This window comes from Gouania willdenowi, chromosome 5 (assembly GCF_900634775.1).
Source record: "Gouania willdenowi chromosome 5, fGouWil2.1, whole genome shotgun sequence".
Classification (NCBI taxonomy): domain Eukaryota; kingdom Metazoa; phylum Chordata; class Actinopteri; order Blenniiformes; family Gobiesocidae; genus Gouania; species Gouania willdenowi.
The window spans coordinates 19,534,457-19,551,979 of NC_041048.1; the positions used below are offsets into that span (position 1 = coordinate 19,534,457).

At 38.9% G+C, this 17,523-nt stretch overlaps 1 protein-coding gene across 1 annotated transcript in view; it reads right to left on the reverse strand.

The window, feature by feature from the left end:
• Positions 1-2,269: 2,269 nt before the first annotated feature.
• The window catches only part of grm2a (glutamate receptor, metabotropic 2a), a 44,834-nt gene continuing 29,580 nt past the window's right edge, over positions 2,270-17,523 (reverse strand). The window contains exons 3-6 of the mRNA XM_028446831.1: positions 14,588-15,422; positions 11,741-12,804; positions 4,253-4,430; positions 2,270-2,717 (exon numbers count right to left, since the gene is read on the reverse strand). Coding sequence (XP_028302632.1) covers positions 2,644-2,717; positions 4,253-4,430; positions 11,741-12,804; positions 14,588-15,422 — 2,151 coding nt within the window. The 3' untranslated portion in view covers positions 2,270-2,643. The remainder of the gene's footprint in view (positions 2,718-4,252; positions 4,431-11,740; positions 12,805-14,587; positions 15,423-17,523) is intronic.

Consider the following 17,523-nt stretch of genomic DNA (forward strand, 5'->3'; position numbering starts at 1 on the left):
TTTTGAATGTGATTGTTTGATTTGTTGACAATTGTCTTTCCTTCAAGGCCTCATTTGTTCTTTCAACTAATATTAAAATAAACATCAATAGTAATAAAATCATCATGTCTTGTTTTTTTCTCGAAACATAAATCTATAAAGCTCCTGTTCTATTTGAACAGGTTGCATTTGCTTTGTCCTTTTCTATTCAAAAATAAATAGATGAATAAATCCTTGCCTAAAACCATGGGAAGACAGCTTCACAATAAAGCACAATTATTAGTCTCATTATTGTTCTTTGTTTAGTTATTTTCTCTTTATTTACTTTTGCGTTCCAGCCTAAATTTTTAAAAAACATTTCATTGGCAAATTAAAAAAAATCCTGCAATTATTGAGTAGTATTCAAAATAAGTATGTACATTTATTTTGTTGTGCACTTTCCGTTGTCAAATCTTAAAGTTCTAAAAGCGAGGAAGCTCAAATGTATACCAAACAACAAAAACATTGACAAAATAATTCAGACATTATAAAAACTACTGAATAAATAGGTTTCTATGCTGCTGTGACCTCATACTGTATAGTAGATATAGAGCTTCAAACACTCTATAACATTATTATGATAGTGTCCTCCTCTGTGGTGACTGTGATCTAAGATGATACAGCTTTAAACAGTTTTGATTATTTGAGATCAAACTGAGTCACTGTGTTTAGTCTGGAGCAAATGCAGCAATTTCTGCATTGATTTCATTCACAGAATAAATTCAAATGATAATAAGGACCTGCTAACTTTTGATGACCTCCTCCTGCCTACAGGCAAATGCAATATTTAAGATACTTGAAGGCATGATGGTAATGTATATACATTTGGACACAAGATGGCAGTGTTAAACATGAATACAGAAGTAGCCTAAATGAGAGTGTCATTATTTCTAATAAAAGGCCAAATCGCTGTGTTGTCCTTCAACAACGTTGATGGATTTCATTGTATTTTTCATATCAACAGGAGAGATCATTACTGAGGATTTATAGTCAGAGCTTGTTTGTTCTTGGTTTACATTCAGAATATAGAAATAGTGTATGACACAGATCAATACAAATTCAAACATGCACAAACACCATCATTATTTAGTCACTGAACTTGGCTGCTTTATTAATACGCGTCAATGGGGGATGAATAATAAATACAGTGCATTAGTAAAAGTCAAAAATAGGCCCAAGTTCTTGACCTGGAATTTGTATTTGGTTTGTTTTTTAACCCAAATGGCTTTTTGTTTAAAAGAATGATGTACTGTATATGTTTTCAAATTTAACAAGTTCGGATGAACTACGGCCAGGCCCTCGGAACGTCTCCGTGCCAAATAGCACATACCACGTTCCCGAGAATTCAGTCAAATGACTCGGTTCCACCGAGTAAAAAAGGTCTCCGAGAGGCTCTTGACATCCGCTCATACAGTATATCCATGTCAAATTACAGCTCGATTCAACAAGCATTAATGGAGGAGGGGTTATTTGAAAAATGGGGCCCCCAAGTGGCCCCCGAGCACCCCCTTGGCACATACGTTGTAATCGGCCCCATTCATATATTGGTATGTGTCAATGATTCAGTACCACCAACTGTCGCAATATTTGACTCACAAATGAATGGAAAAATGACTTTAATGGAAATTGCCATAAAAAGGGGGGGTGGGCCCCTCGAGCCCCTAATCAAATTGTGTGAGGCGTAATCATAATCTACGTTGAATTACTTTTGAAACGATATATCACATGACTATGTTCTCATAAATGTATTCATACCAAACTGCATTCCGATCTAACTAGAACTAACAGAGGAGTAGTCTTTCGAAAAATGTGGCCCTCTGGCGCCCCCGTAACGCGTACAGGGTAATGGGCCCCATTTATATATTGGTATGTGCCAATGATTCAGTACCACCAACCATCGTAATGTTTGACTCACAAATAAGGGAGAAATCGAATTTCGTTTTTTGGGTCCCCCTGGGCCCCAAATGGAAAATTGGGCTCCGAGCATCAATGCATACACATCCATAGATTATACCGGCCAAATTTCAGCCAGATCCATTCACAAAGAACAAAGAAGTAGCGGTAACTCACTGTCTAGGACAGCACTAGTCTTTACATTTCAAGATATAACATGCATTAAACATTGATTAATAGACTCCTTTTTATGTGTACATAGTGTTAGTCAAAATAAATGATCATATTAAAATCACATTTTGCATATAACCAAATATGTGTGTTGATGTGAAAAGAAACAGACTTTGGATCATGATAGTATTACTAAAAAACACATTTTATTTACATAAATTACAAGAAAGCACAAACTGGTTCACCAGAATCTACATGAAAAAACGTATTGAGTATATTACATTTAACAGATTTACTATCATTTACTCCACTGTTGCAAGGAGAATCTTTAGAAACAAGGGCTATATTCAACTTCATTGTCATGTCATTTAAAATTGCTACGAGTCAAAAAACAAAATGAAATAATCTGGACATTGTACTCACAGCACTTTGAGGACAACAAAGTGAGGACGATCATCTGTTTGACCTCCTCCATGTCTGAGATACCTGATTCAGGACTAGTGATTACACAGTATAACTCTGTTTACAATGCTTGGCAGAAGAGAAGAGCTCAGCTGGTGTTCACAAGGAGGACGTTGTTGAATCCACCACCTCCCGTCCGTTACACACCGTTGGAACAACATTTGAGGCTGATGCTGCAAAACACATGTCTTAAGTCAACATGAATCATTATTGGACACAATGTGAACACTGTACAGTATTTCATCATGTTGTTATTATGCTGCATAAACCTGATGATAATATATTGATGATTCAGGATATAGAATATATTAAACAGAATTTGAATAAATATATGCATTACAATTATTTAAAAAGTTTAATTTGGACAAAAAACACTACTTGAAATATTTACAGTTTGATGAATGTCATTATCAATCAAAGTGGTCTCAACAAAGTTCCCTATGCACAACTGGGAAATTGTTTTTGGTATTATTTCAGTTTTTTATAAGAAAGTGTCTATTTGTACGGTTGCTGTACGGACAATCCTGGTGCTACTGGTACTGTCACCGAAGTACAAGTATGTAGTGTCTTAGGGTTAGCTTTATCGGTTTATGGCTAGGTAATAACCCAATATCACAACAATTTTTAGGGTTAGGGTTCGGTTTAGGGTGAGATTTAGTCGAACGCGACTGTTGCGCTGCAGTCGCTTCCATCGCCTCCATCGCCCCAGATGTGCCACTTGCACATAGTGGTGCTTTTTGGTCACTCCATCACTTCATAGCTGCAGTGACACAATCACAAGGGAACAATGTGTGTGCGTGTGTGTGTGTGTGTGTGTGTGTGTGTGTGTGTGTGTGTGTGTGTGTGTGTGTGTGTGTGTGTGTGTGTGTGCGTGTGTGTGTGTGTGTGTGGGTGTGTGTGCGTCTGTGTGTGTGTTTGTGTTGAGCCAGTGACAGGTTAGAAAGAAAGAGAGAGAGGAGGTTGAACACTTCTTTTCCTTCTTGCTCCACTTTTACGGTTTAAATGATCAACTTACGGAAATATTAAAGGATGAATTCACTCAGAATGTGTTGTGATCAGTGGTTACTGCGACCTCGTCGCTCAAATTACACAAGGAGAGATAACTTGAGGTCGCGTCATTTACATTGATTTTAATGTAATCGAGGCACTTCAGTCACTTCGGTGTGAACGCACCTTTAGTCACGCGACCTAAACTGGCCAATGACTGACCTATCACGTGACCTAAACTGGCCAATGACTGACCTATCACGTGACCGAAACTGGACAAATAGGGGCGCTGCGTACAAAGCAAGCATTATACTCAAAAAGATTTGGGGGCCTTTTATTGACTTTATTAAGAACTTGGATGTTTCTGACGACTTCAGACATTTTTGAATCTCTTGCAGTTACGTACAATATGTAGATATACCTCCTAAATTCTGTGTGTGTTTTTGGTTAATTTAATGTTGTTATTGCTTTTTCTTTTTATGTTTGTTTTCTATATTTGTATAAAGCAAGTGATACTGCATTGCTTTGTAAGTATGAGTGTAATTGAAAATTATAAGCCCATAATAAAAATTATTTATGGGGGAAAAAAGTGGTATTCTATTAACTTGTTACATCAAGTTTTACTTTTCTTTTCTTTTTTCAAGTGTAAAAACATAAACTATTAGCTGCTAACAACAGTTGGATGCATGTCTTACACTGACAGCAACTAATTGAATGGTACCTTGAGAGAAACTAGAGCCTGGGCCAGTGGTGACACTGAAGCGTGTGGTGGCCACCCTCAGGGTGCAGACATTCTTCTGTGGCTGGAACAGGATGATGTGGATCTTCGGAGCAAAGAGACAACCAAGAACCACCGACCCGCTGAGACTGATGGAGATACACATGGTGGTGGTCTGCACCTGGAAGGGTCAGGGAAAAATGGGACAGATTTATATGTTGAGTTCATAAAAAAAATAAATAATAATAATAATCATATAGGGCTGCTCGTTTAAATGATAATTTAAGTCATAATTGAAATCACGATTATTCAAACGATTATTTGTCAAACAAAAAGTTATTTATTTTTTGGACTAAAAAACATAAAATATATTTATTTATTTATTTTATTTATTCAGTTTATTTCCGACATGGTTACATCCTTGAAACATAAATAAAAACCTTCCAACACTAAAATCAAGTATGTTCACTTTTGCACAAAACAAAACACTTCTTGTGTTTTGCTCGTTTTGCTTGTGTCTTTGCTCTAGATCTTCATCATCAAACCCAAAGTGTTCCCGTAGAAGAGAATTTGACTTGCCACTTGTTTACAAAGTGTTTTTCCTGCTTTTCCCCTTCCTTGTTTCAAGACCACTAGCAACAACTTTCAGGTTAGCTTTGGCTTTGAGATGGGCGGGGCGGAGGGGAGGAGCTTGCATGTGCATGGATTAAACAACTCAAAGTTAGTGTTAATAACACGAGTGCCAAGCTTTTTTATTTATTGAATAAAACATGTTAATTTTTTTTTCCTAATTGTTTTTTCTCGATTATGTTATTTTTGTAATTGTTGAGTGTAATAATCAAAATTGTAATCAAATTTTCAAATTGAGCAGCCTATCATACAAGGTATAGATAAGTTTTAGTAGGGGTAGGACAATAGACTGTGTTCTCAACAATATGATCAACAATAATGGGCTGAAGATAACTATACATACACTATTTTGGAAACATTTACAATATGGAGAAATTGACAGTGTCTCTTAGACTGGATGTTTACAAATGTAATGATATCTTGAAAGGATAGCTATTATACAGGTATGTTTGTCAACATAGACCTGACTTTGTGTAGGACTTGCTGAAATGCATGTACTGTATGCTTTTGTAAAAAAAATTTCGTCCGTGTGATGCAAGTTTGAGGGTTCTCCTTTCTACGGAGGCTGGGAAGATCATTTTTAAGTCTTCTCAATTACACCCCCGTTCTGAGCTACAAACTTTTTCCTTTTTTTTTCCTGTTTTTCTTTTCAGTTTATTTTGTTCTTCTATTTTGTAAGTATTCATTTTAATAAAAGTCTGGACATTTTAAGGACATTGAGTTTGGAAGAAATTGTTTGTATTAAGGAATGTTTGTTTTTGAACACTGTTGAAAACATAATAAAATACTAATAATAATAAAAAAAAAAAAAAACACTATTTTGGAAAAGGAAAAAAGAACCATGTCTTCACTTATGTTTGGAAATATCACTGAGCATGCACTGTTAATGGGATGAGATTGTATACAGGTGGCTTGCAATGGTGTTTGTTTGGTGGAAAATTGTCACTTTGTTGGCCACACTCCGCACATGTGATCACTCAAACATTAAACAGTGCATAGAAATGCCTTTGTTTTATTTGTGTGTAGTTTTTTTTTGTTTGTTTGTTTGAGGACTGCCTCCGCCTCACTTTAAGGACCCCCCATTATTTTCTAGTGCCGCCACTAAACAAAGGGTGTCCTACTGCATGTAAACGCTTGATTACACCTCTACTTTCAGGTGTTGCGTGAAAATGTAACAGACAAATGCCTTAACACCTGTAAAGTGCCAAGAAGAGAGGTGAGAAAAAAAAGAAATTCTCCATCCAAAGCGCCAAACTTCATTTCACACCTCAGAGAGAAGTTGAATCACTAGAAAATGAGTAATTACCTCAGTGTGGAGAGAGAATGCACAGAGATGGCTCCTCAAAAATATCAATTTAATGATAAAAACATGTAAGCAAATTGGAATACATAATTGCATAATTCAGAGGGAAAGCTGTAGGTGCAACAGAGGAGGATGTGGAAGCTGTCAGTGAGGACAGCCAACATGAAGTGTTAAGTGATCGGTTTATTAGCTTGTCAATCAAATCCTTAAACCTTTGCTCTTTTCTCCCTTCACGCTGCCTGCCCACATCCAGCTTCATTTCATCGCTTCACACTCAGAACTGCCTGTTTTTATTGATGCCTCTGAGCAGCGGGCCACCTGTGGCAAGAAGAGCATTTCTTTTTCACAGCATGCAGCAGGTGTTTGCTTCACCCTGAATCCTAATGCTGGGTATCACATTACGTAGGCACCAAGAGTCAATTCAAGCACATTCTGTCCTGAAAAGTTGATCAAATAAAATCTGTAAACTTGTGTTAGGACTAGATATGGTCCATGGAATATCAATGGAGATCTATTTTATGGATTTTGAACAAATAGGTCTTGCGACTTTGATAGACACATTTAATAACAGCTAAATTTATTTTGGTAATAGAGATAACGTGATTAGATTAAGAGAGTAATATCAATGTGTTAATTAACTTCTGCTTGGGTCGGCATTTTTAATTTCTAGAGATAACAAAAGAGTGAGAAGGGGAGTTGTACCTAAGAATAAGAACATCACAAACTTATGTTTGCCTTTCAATGGAGGGGTGCCCTGTACGGGGTGTATACCCACTTACCGCCCATTGGGAGCTGGTGATAGACACCTCCAGCAGACCCCTGTGAACCCAAAACAGGAATAGGCAGCTCGGAATATTAATGAATGAATGAAAGACTGGTTTCGGGTGCCCTGTCGGTGTATGTGGGTAATGTAACACTTCCCTGCCTTGTAAGTGTGTGTGTGGTATGAGTAATTAGGCCCCCTCCTGTCTCCACTCAGGTGTGCCCCTGATTGTCCTCCCTCACTATTCAAAGGAGCATTTTGACACTTTGTGATTGTTGGTGCATCATCATGTCTCTGACTTCTTTCAGTTCTGTTCTTGTTGTATTTGTTTTTTTTTTTAATCTTTGTTTTGTTGTTTAAATAAACACGGACGTGCTAATGGATGCTGTTCTTACATGCTGCTACCTTCTCTGCGATAACTCACGTGACATAATTGTGATTACAAAAATGTAAAAAAAACAAAAAAAAAAAAACCCAAGGGATGTTTGTTTCTTTTAGATGTCTTTGCAGGTTTTCAAATGCAATGAATGAGTCACTAACATTCACGTTATGCCATCTTAAAAACCTTGAATCATACAGAAAGAGAGAAGACAGTCAAACTATGAATCCAAAAAGGCTCCTATTTTAAGTTTCCTACTGTGTAACTGGATGGAAACTCAGAGAAAAGGCAACATGTGCATTTTAAAAAACTATTTCCACCACATGATTCTACAAAACATAGTGCACAAAAGCCATATTTTTTCTTCTATCTTTCCTTAGTTTTATTCAGGAACCATTAAAATAAAAGCAAAGACACAGCTGCATTAGAATGACCTGTTAAGTGATTTTAATAATTTACTGGATGCAGAGGACAATGAATCTGCCTCTGTTCATTCAGTACGTCTACTTTAGTTTGTGCCTTCCTCTGTTTGCATTATGTTTTAACTGAGTTCACTTTTTTTTTTATTATTACACAGACACAGCACCGCCTCTACAGATGCTAAATGTCTGTGTTCCTTGTTGCTTAATTCATCCAGAGGTCTTTGCAGTGAAGATGACATTTCTCATTTTATTAGGCTTTGAGTTTATCGGGAAACTTTATCATGAGAGCCACCACCGGTTGGATTGGATGTAGGGTGGATTTCTGTTGAAATATCACACATTACAGGATTTATAAATGTTTAGAAAATTCTCATACTATACATGAGGCACATATTTAATCATATAAATCATGTAAAATTGTATCAGCAGGAACTACAGATTTAATATAAACCTAAAAAATCAAATCTGTTGTATTTGTTGCTGATTTGGGATGACGAGAGCTAGAGCAGTAAAAAGGGGAAACCCTCTTCAGACTGTAGTGAGTGTCTTCAATATTTTATACTGTAATCAAACGGGTTGTTCATGGCTCACTAAACTGTGTTCAGCTCAGTTTAACATTTAATGACTGACTCCAATCAAGTCTCTATTTGTTATTCTGCTGGAGGTTTGTGTTCAGCTGTGAAAGCAATTCCAGAAGGGCTGTAAAACTAGGTGAACACAGGTGAAATGGCCCAGCCTGTAAAAAAAAAAAAACTAGAGACGCTCAGCCCACTCAGTAGCTTCAGTAATTATTTATTGGCCAAAGGGGGGTTTTACTGTGTATTTGATCAGCCCATTGAGGCTATGAATTGTGTTTCCTGGTAAGCCCGGAGGACTCCTCTGAGGTTTAGTGAAATCCCAAGACAACAGGCACAGCTGGGACTCAGCATCCCATGCTTTCCACGCCATTCCACACAGCTTCGCACAGGAACACAGAGTGATATTCACTTGTCTTTCAGCCCTCGTGATCCGCCTGCTTTTTCATGTTTCTGCAGAGGCAGCTGTGGCTGAAGGTTCCTCTGTCTGTTTCTCCCTGATCTCATCGCACGCTGTTCATCCCAGAGGGAGATAAACCTTCAGATGTCCTATCAGACCACTGCATCACGCTTTACATTAGCAGACATACAACTATCGATGTGAAACACGTGTTGCAGGTTTAAATACACTGAAGACAATAGAGAAGTCACAACTCTGTATCTGCTTGCTTGGAATTATGTTACCACAACATATTATTAGAAGAAATTGACATTTAAAGGGAACCTGGAGTGAAAATGTAAATAACAAATCCTGTGTTTAATGTATTACCAATAAACAAAATACGTGCACTTTAAAACACATTAAAAGGACTTTTTTCAGAACAATTTTATACCTTCTGGCATTAAACTATGGAGAGCCGCCATTTTGGACAGGATATGATGCACTCGCGTTCATTTGCCCAGCCTGCCGCTTTAAATAACTGGTGCATTGTGGGAGGTATAAGCGCAACAGGTGTGTTTACATTGTTGTAAGCAGCAGTGTCTATCCACTCCTTAAGTGATAGTTGCCGTTAGTGCCATGACACCCGCACATGTAAGCAGAAACATAGTGCTCTGAACAAGTATGTTTATTAGCTGCATTGAGATTTTCTGCGAAAAAATTCTGTTGCGCCTGCACGTGATTTCACTTCAACTTTGGCTTCGTGCCCAATAGCTTAGCCCACAGTTGCCTCTCAGAGCAGCTCGGCTTGATGCGGTCCTCGCATATCACCAAATTTTTGTCCGTTTCGTTTTCAAGTGTGTATCCCATACCGATATTATTTAAATGTATGTATTTAACAGGAAAACAATTGCACAACAGATGTGTGCGCAGACCAGAGATAGCTACAAGCTAATTTTCATCTGTCGTCCCTGGAGCAGTGTCGGGGTTCGGTGCCTTGCTCAATGCCCTGACGCCTCTCCAGCTACCAGAACAACTTCTGTATTTTTGGTCCGCACCGGGAGTTGAACCGGTGCAGGTTTTTCTCTTGTTGTTTTAGGAACCATTAGCTTTACACTCCGCCATTTTTCAAAAACTATAGACTAACTGAGCTGTTATCGAGCAACATCTCACAGGAATCTATGAACGTACATCATATCCTCTCCAACATGCCGACTTTCCATACTTTTTTTTTTTAAAAAGGTGCACAAATTTTGTTTATTAGTAACACATAAAACACATTTTTTGCTATATACAATTTCACTACAGGTACCCTTTAAACTGTGTGCGCGTAAATTGGCCGTCAAGAGTCATTGTAATCAAACTCATGTCTTTACACCAAATTTACATTGTGCTAATAGTGTATTGAGAAGTTTTCTTTAAGTATTTAAAGCACCTTAAAGGACTCCATGTTTCTCCATCTTGGATTCTGCACATGATTGATGACATCATACCAGGTACGTAACTGCCTGTAGAAACCCTGTTTACTCAATGTTTTTGTGGCTTTGTTTGCATGAACGGGACAAACAACCTACACAAACAGCACTCGCAAAAATGAAACAGGAGAAATGTGATGTACACAGCTGTAGTTACAATATTTCTTAATCTGATGTTTGTATTGCAAAAAGGAGACCCTACAAATTAAATGTGCATGTTTACCATATTGCAGTTGTCTTTGCGAGAGAAGTGTCTGTGCATTCATTTAAGTGAAATACTCCCCAGTGTTAATGTGCACACACGGGGGCTACAAGCAGGCTCCGTGAGAAAGGATTAGAAAGGGAATAGCATCAGGTTCCTTTATTTCTTTTTAGCAGTTGATATTTACTCTTCCTTGTGAGGGATATTCAGCCACTTCTGGTCCCATGCTGCTTTACGAAAGAGCCACAAGTTCCTCGTTTTGCTTGCCACTACTACAACTATACATTTTTTGGTGTTTTGACCCGGTTTTCACCCGATTCCACAATACAGTGCACAATGTCAAATTAGTTTATTAATAAAATTACAATGCATTGAAAACTAATCTTATATTATATAATTTATATAAGTTATTATATATCATTTCTAATGGCTTGGATTTAAACAAAGCTTTCACTAAAGTTTACTTGAACCACAAATAGAAACCATTTTTTCTTGATGCCAGACCGGTGGAGGCAAGCTACATCTATAGGTAGAAACTCATCCATATTTTCACATTATTATGGGACAATGTTAAGTGTATCCAAAGACACAAAGACATTTGACTTTCTGACAATATAATATATGGATGATTAAAGAATGATTTTATTGTTGCCCTCCCTGATCTTAGAGTTGTTAAAATTAAAAGTAAAATTAACAAAATGTGGGATTTGTAATGTATTTCTGACACATGGATGTGCCCTCAGCTTACTTGGACCTCTTGTCCCTGAATAGTTTCGGTCTCTCCTAAAGCTAGATCTTATCCTTGCTAATAGTTAGGACGTCAGAGAAGTAGACATTATGGAGACAGACCCATGGATAAGATCCAATCTGTGGAGGGTGAACTTAAAGCCTTTTTCATTGATAAAGAAAGCAACCAGGAGAAAGGGGTGGTAGAATAAATAGCACTGTTTTGGTTTTGTTACAACCACTACCAGCTGGTTTTAGAGTGTAAACTCCTGCTTAACTCAAAAAATCTCCTCCAGTGCTGATCGTCAAATATGCCTCCTCATATTTGGTTTGTCTCCATTCAATACAAAAACCACCACAACTGATAGAGAAGCATTCAAAACACCAACTTTAGGGCGGACACTCTTTTTGTGATATATCCTTTTGTGACATAACCATTACATAGAATATGTATACCAGTACTTCAGGTGCTGATAATTACTATTTCATATCCATTAATTATTCTTTTTGGCAGATTTTGTACTTATTTCATGGCTGCTAGGTAGTGTTTCATGCGCAGATGTAAGTATTTTGTGAAAACAATAAAACAATAAAAAGGTGTAAGACAACTGAGCATGTGTTACTTGACATAACTCACCCTGAAGTCACTCGCAGTGACGTAGAAAATGGGCTGGAAAGCGAGCCAGATGATGCAGGTCGTGTACATGGTAAAACCAATGAACTTGGCCTCGTTGAAGTTCTCAGGGCATTTTCGGGTCTTAAAGGCGTAGACTGTGCAGAGGATGATGAGGATGCAGTTGTAGGTGAGTGACACAAGCATGCTGGAGTCCTTGCTGTTACACTTCAGGGTGACCACGTCTCTCTTTTCTGGACTCACTTCCTTTCTCACCCCTGGGGTCTCCACCAGCAGCCAGACCACCACCACTATCAGCTGACAGGAGATCAGAGCACCACAGATGGCGACTTGGGAGGCTGGGCTGATAAATCTAGGCCTCTGAGCTCCGTCTTTCACCCCGCTGAAGATACGAGCGATGCGATTGGTCTTGGTTAAAAGGGCTGAGTAGCACACAGCAAATGAGGTTCCCAAGCCGAGCCGGCGCAGCGTACACACTGCTGTGGAAGGCTTGGCGATGTAGATGAATGTCATGATGTAACACATCAGCACGCCCAAAAGAAGGATGTAGGAGAGCTCTCGTCCACTGGCTTTCACCACAGGTGTCTCACTGTGTTTGAGGAAGAGCCCAATGACAAACAGAGTGGACATCATCCCTAGGCAGGAGATGGTTACAGGCCCAATAGCCCAGGCATCTTCCCAGCGGATGTACTCTTCTGGTAGGTCGTAGCAGCCTGTCAGATTAGCCAAAGGCCACAGTCCGAAGCTGCAGTCTGCACAGGTGAACTCATCCTGCAGATACTGGTATGGCTGACAGGGGATACAGATCCAGCAGCACACGTCTCCAGGCTGCATGCTCTTCACCTCATTCTTCCTGCAGGGGTCACTGCACTGGGACGTGGGCACAGCCTGATTAGCCCAGGGAATTAGGCTGGTGTTGAGAGTTAAGCTTTGAGCCCAGTAGCCGACTTTGCTGTAAATATAATGTCCACCCTCTTTGTGATAGTGAAAAATGTTGTAGCGACCGAGGCTGTCTCCAAAGCCATCAAAGCGAACTACATTCTCTGTGTCTGGAGGGCGGAAGGGGGCTGAAAATGGAAAAGAAGGCAGTGGTTGTAAACACAAGATCAACATAAAGCAAGAGCAGCAGTGTGGAACCTTTCACAGCTCTCACTAAAGCAGATGTTTAATATGATTGGACAAATCCTATCAACAATCTTAGCAACTAACAATTTATGGTTAATGAGCTTCTTTTAATAATTATATTCCCAAATGACTAAGCAAAGCATTCAATAACAAATATCAACATTGTACTCAAGAATCAATATGTTTCGTTTTGTGATTGGACAATTGGATGGCCTGAATTTGGCTCCAGGACCTTAAGTTTGACACTCAGGAAGAGCAAAGTAAAAATATAAGCATATCAACTTCCCACTATGAAGGTTCATGCTCAATGTATTTTATATTATTTATGGGTGCCTGAGTGTCATTCATTTGCCTTCGGGTGTAGAAAGACTGAACATTGACTGAGGTGGGACACAGGTGCACACTGTCCATTTATAGCATATGAGCTCCCGTTTGTGTATGTTCACCTTGATGGAGAAGTAAGAAAAATGGATAGGTTGACAATTTCCAACAGATGAGACTCCATACCAAATAATATTATGTTTTCTTGTGGATAGAAAAGAAAATTGACCATTCCTGTTCAAGCCAGCGACAATACATTTGTTATACTGCTTAGTATAGGGTTGGTTTTCTCTCTTTTGAAAAAAACTACTTAGGATGTATTGTGAATTAAAACGGCAGCACGGGTAGTGGTGATTAACATTAACAGTTTGCATGTTCTCATTTCAACTAATATATGAAGTCTCTGGATTATAAAGTCCTTCGGGAACATTTTGTTTTTCTGTTTGTTTTTTCACAAGTAAGGGAAAAAGTGTCACCGGTCTTCAATACTACGGTTTCTTCCAACCATCCAAATATGAATAGATGGAAAAATGATTGACTGCTGACCTGTCCTGGGTGATGTAGCCCCCGCCTAGTGTTCATTGAGAGCTGAAAATAAGCACCAACAGACCCCAGCAACCCTTAATAGGAATAAGTGGGTCGGAAAATGAATGAATGAGAAGGATATCAGTTTGTGGAATCTGGGGTTGTTGGGGCCTTTCCCTACTGAATCAGGGCTGTATGTGAGGGCACACACATAGGTTGAGTTTAAAGATAAAATTAATTAGAAATGTCTTAATATGTGGGTCGTAATCTTGGATTTAATATGTAAACTAGACTGAGTTTACCAGTCTACTAGTAGAAGCTGCAGTATGATGTTTTTAAGGTGAGCAAATTTCAGCTAATATATGAATTCTCTGGATTATAAAGTCCTTTGGGAAAGTTTTCTGTTTGTTTTTTCATAAGTAAGGGGAAAAAGTGGCACAGCTGGACACAGTTGTTAAATTTAGTCTCCTAGTAGTGAGAATGTAAATTATTCCATGAAAAAGAGAAAACAGCTACTGTAGAAATAAGATAGCAAGAGCATTTTTGTCATTTGTGATCTATGGTTGTGCTATTGTTTCATAAATTGTGCAGCGAAAGTGTTTTGGAAAAGCAATTAAAGCAGCAAATCTGAGAAGCAACCGCTCTCTTCACACTATGTGGTGCACGAATTAGTAACTGCAGTATTTCATCCTACGGAATCTCTGCAGCACTAATCCAGCACTTTACGAATTGCCATTGGGAATATAATTGGTCAAACCTAAATTTGGCTATAACATAAAGTCATCTCTGCGCATGACTCATAAATAAATAAACGCTGACATGCAGATGTTTGTATGAGGTCTCATAAAGATGAGATTAAAGAGAAATGATTTTGCTCACCTTCAAACTTGACCTTGAGGATGTAGTCTCTGTAAAACTTGCGGCCGTTGCCAGGTTTAAGAGCATCACACACCTTGGTAGAGTTGGGACACAAGGCTTGCCTCATGTTATGTAAGGCGGTAGCGATTGCATAGACAGCATTCACTACGAACATGATTTTGGATTCTGGCTGAAAGACCTCATGCAGGGAATGTTTCCCACAGCCTAGGTCATGAAGAGTGCACTGGAACTGGTTTTCCCAGAACTCTCTGAACCACGGATTCCTGGTGTTGTTGTACGGATGTAGGGTCGTAAAATACTCATTAAACTGAGGGATTGGATAGGAGGCCAGTTCAATGGTGAAGGCTCCATCTGCCACCGCTTCACTTCCCCTCACTACGCTCTCTTGTGCACCCCAGCCATCACTTGCCACCCAAGTGAAGGTCACATTCATTCGATTGGCCGCCACCAGCAGCTCCCGGGCATCTTCGCTGCGTGTGAACAAGATGACCACCTTGGCGTTGGACTTCTGTTGCAGGGATCGGATCACGTTCTCATAACTCCAGCGGCTCATGGAGCGGCTCACCTTGGCTGAGGTGGCGATGCAAATCTGACGGGCGCGAGCCTCCTGCTGAAAAGCATCAATGCCAGTCTCACCGTAGTCGCCTTCTGATGCCACGGTTGACACATAGGTCCAGTTGAAGTAGCGCAGGATTTCAGCCATTGCCTTGGCTTGGTAGAAGTCAGGAGGAACTGTGCGGGCAAAGTAGTCGTAGCGTGTCTTGTCACTTAACTTTGCACTTGTAGAGGCGTAGCTAATCTGAGGGATTTGGAAAAGTCTCAGCAGGTTGGCCACCTAGAATAAAAGAAAAACATCATGATGACATGTATCTGTTCCCTTAACCAGTGCGTCTTCTAAAATTACTTGAAATGGAATTGAGTTATATGGCAAAGCTGGACAAAACCAAATAAACGAAAGGTGTAAGCCAAGTGAGAACTTTTGTAGGAGTCTGGAAAAAAACCATTTTGGCTCTGCCAGGAGAGACATGATAATGGTACAGGGGGGATTTAAATCGAAACTCTGTCAAATGAAACACATTCTGAGCTATTTGTTTTTCAGTTTTGTCAGAAAATAAATGCTAAAAGTACGAGACAAAGAAACAGAGTGAGGCTGAGTGCAAGGATTGGAAGATGGGAAAGAGTGAAAAGATCAGGGGTTCTTGAAACTTTGCTTTTTGTGTTTAATAGGTTTTGTCAGTGTCGTGACAGTGCAGCCACAGCATCTGACTACGTTTTTTTTTGCTTCGGGGACTTCAGGAGGAACCCAAGGGAAGCTGAGCAGATCAGGAAAAGGAATGAAAACGTAAATCTGGATGACCTTATGCCCAGAACTCACATCAGCACAATCAGGGCACTGGATCATGAATGTTAATCAGCTCTGCCATTAGAAAAACAGATGCCCATTCTTACACTTTGGCTGTGAAATAATAAACATCCCTCTTCTATACCTGCCTATCCATGCACTCAGGCTCACTGAGGTCTCCTGGCACCTCTCTATAGCATATGTTGGATATCTTGTACCAGAAACTGTAAAGAGTGACCTTAGAATACAGAAAAAGAGCAGCCATTATACAGTGGCTGATTAGTACCTATTCATCTTTAATCCCATCATTAACTTTCATTACCTTCTCCTGGTAATTCACATTTAGAACCAAATGAAAATCAATTAAACACTCGTGGAATTTTAAAAATATCTATCTGCAAATAATTTTGAAGGTAACACATGCTGAATTAAAGTGCTTTATATGAACGTTTAAAGATAAATAAAAAAAAAAAAAAAAGAATTACCGTCGCAGAAAAATAAGATACAGGTTTTTTTTCACTATCTAAGAGATCTACAGTACACTTTAATGACTTTTCGTTTCCAGAAAACTGCTACTGTTCGATTCAAGGATTAGCTTTGTAAAAAAGTGAAATGTTCAAGCTGATTTCTAAAATCACGGCATACCCTAATCCAAAAACACCGTTTTGTGGTTTGGAAGATGTAGTTTTGCCTGTCTCTGCTGCGTTGGAACAAATGTGCAACAGAAGGAGGCTCTGCTGTACTGAGGCACACGACTGAGTGTTCTCTGCTTGTTCGAAGATCTGTTGCTCATGAGAGTTGTAGGTCAGCTGGAACAATGTGGACAGAGTGCTGATCACATCGCTTCTCGAATTAATATTATTTTTCCCCATAAATTGTCATGACAGCCTCACTCAACATGTGGAGAAACAGCTGTGCTTGTGCTTATAGGAAGAACTGAGCATGATTTGAAAAGGCAAGTGGGGCACAAAGTACAATAATTAAACCCAAGTTTAATAATAAAACAGAAAAATGTATCTTTGGAATTATCATTATTGTTGTTAGTGTTGTAAAGTATTTTATAGATGAATATGCAGCATAGACATATCATCAATAGTGCAATAGTTGTAGATTTTTAAGACACTACTGGACACAATTTCAATGTGTTTAGATGTAAAACACAGTGAGAGACTTAGAGGCCTCCCTTTGGCTAAAATGCGACAGCTTCTTGTGGGATTTGAATTGAGGCCATGAGGCGTGAAGAGGGTCTTAAGCATCTCTGAGCACTGAGACGTTCAGAACAAAGCAGACACGGAGCACATGTAAGTGCATTAACATATCAGCAGTGCTACTGCATGTTTAACTACATTACAGGGTAGTAAACATCTATTATACATGCACAAGATTAAGAGAGACCAGGTGTGCTGCTTTAGGTTGCCCAAATAGGAGCCATAATCTCTTTATTTCAGTATTTAATACAAATGAAAATAATTTTCAGCACAAATACTATTCAATAGCAACTTCATGTTTTCTCTGTTTGTGGTTATTTACATTTTTAGTCATCAATGTGTCTGTGTTTGAAGCATCTCACCCACGATGCCATTTTTCAGAAACT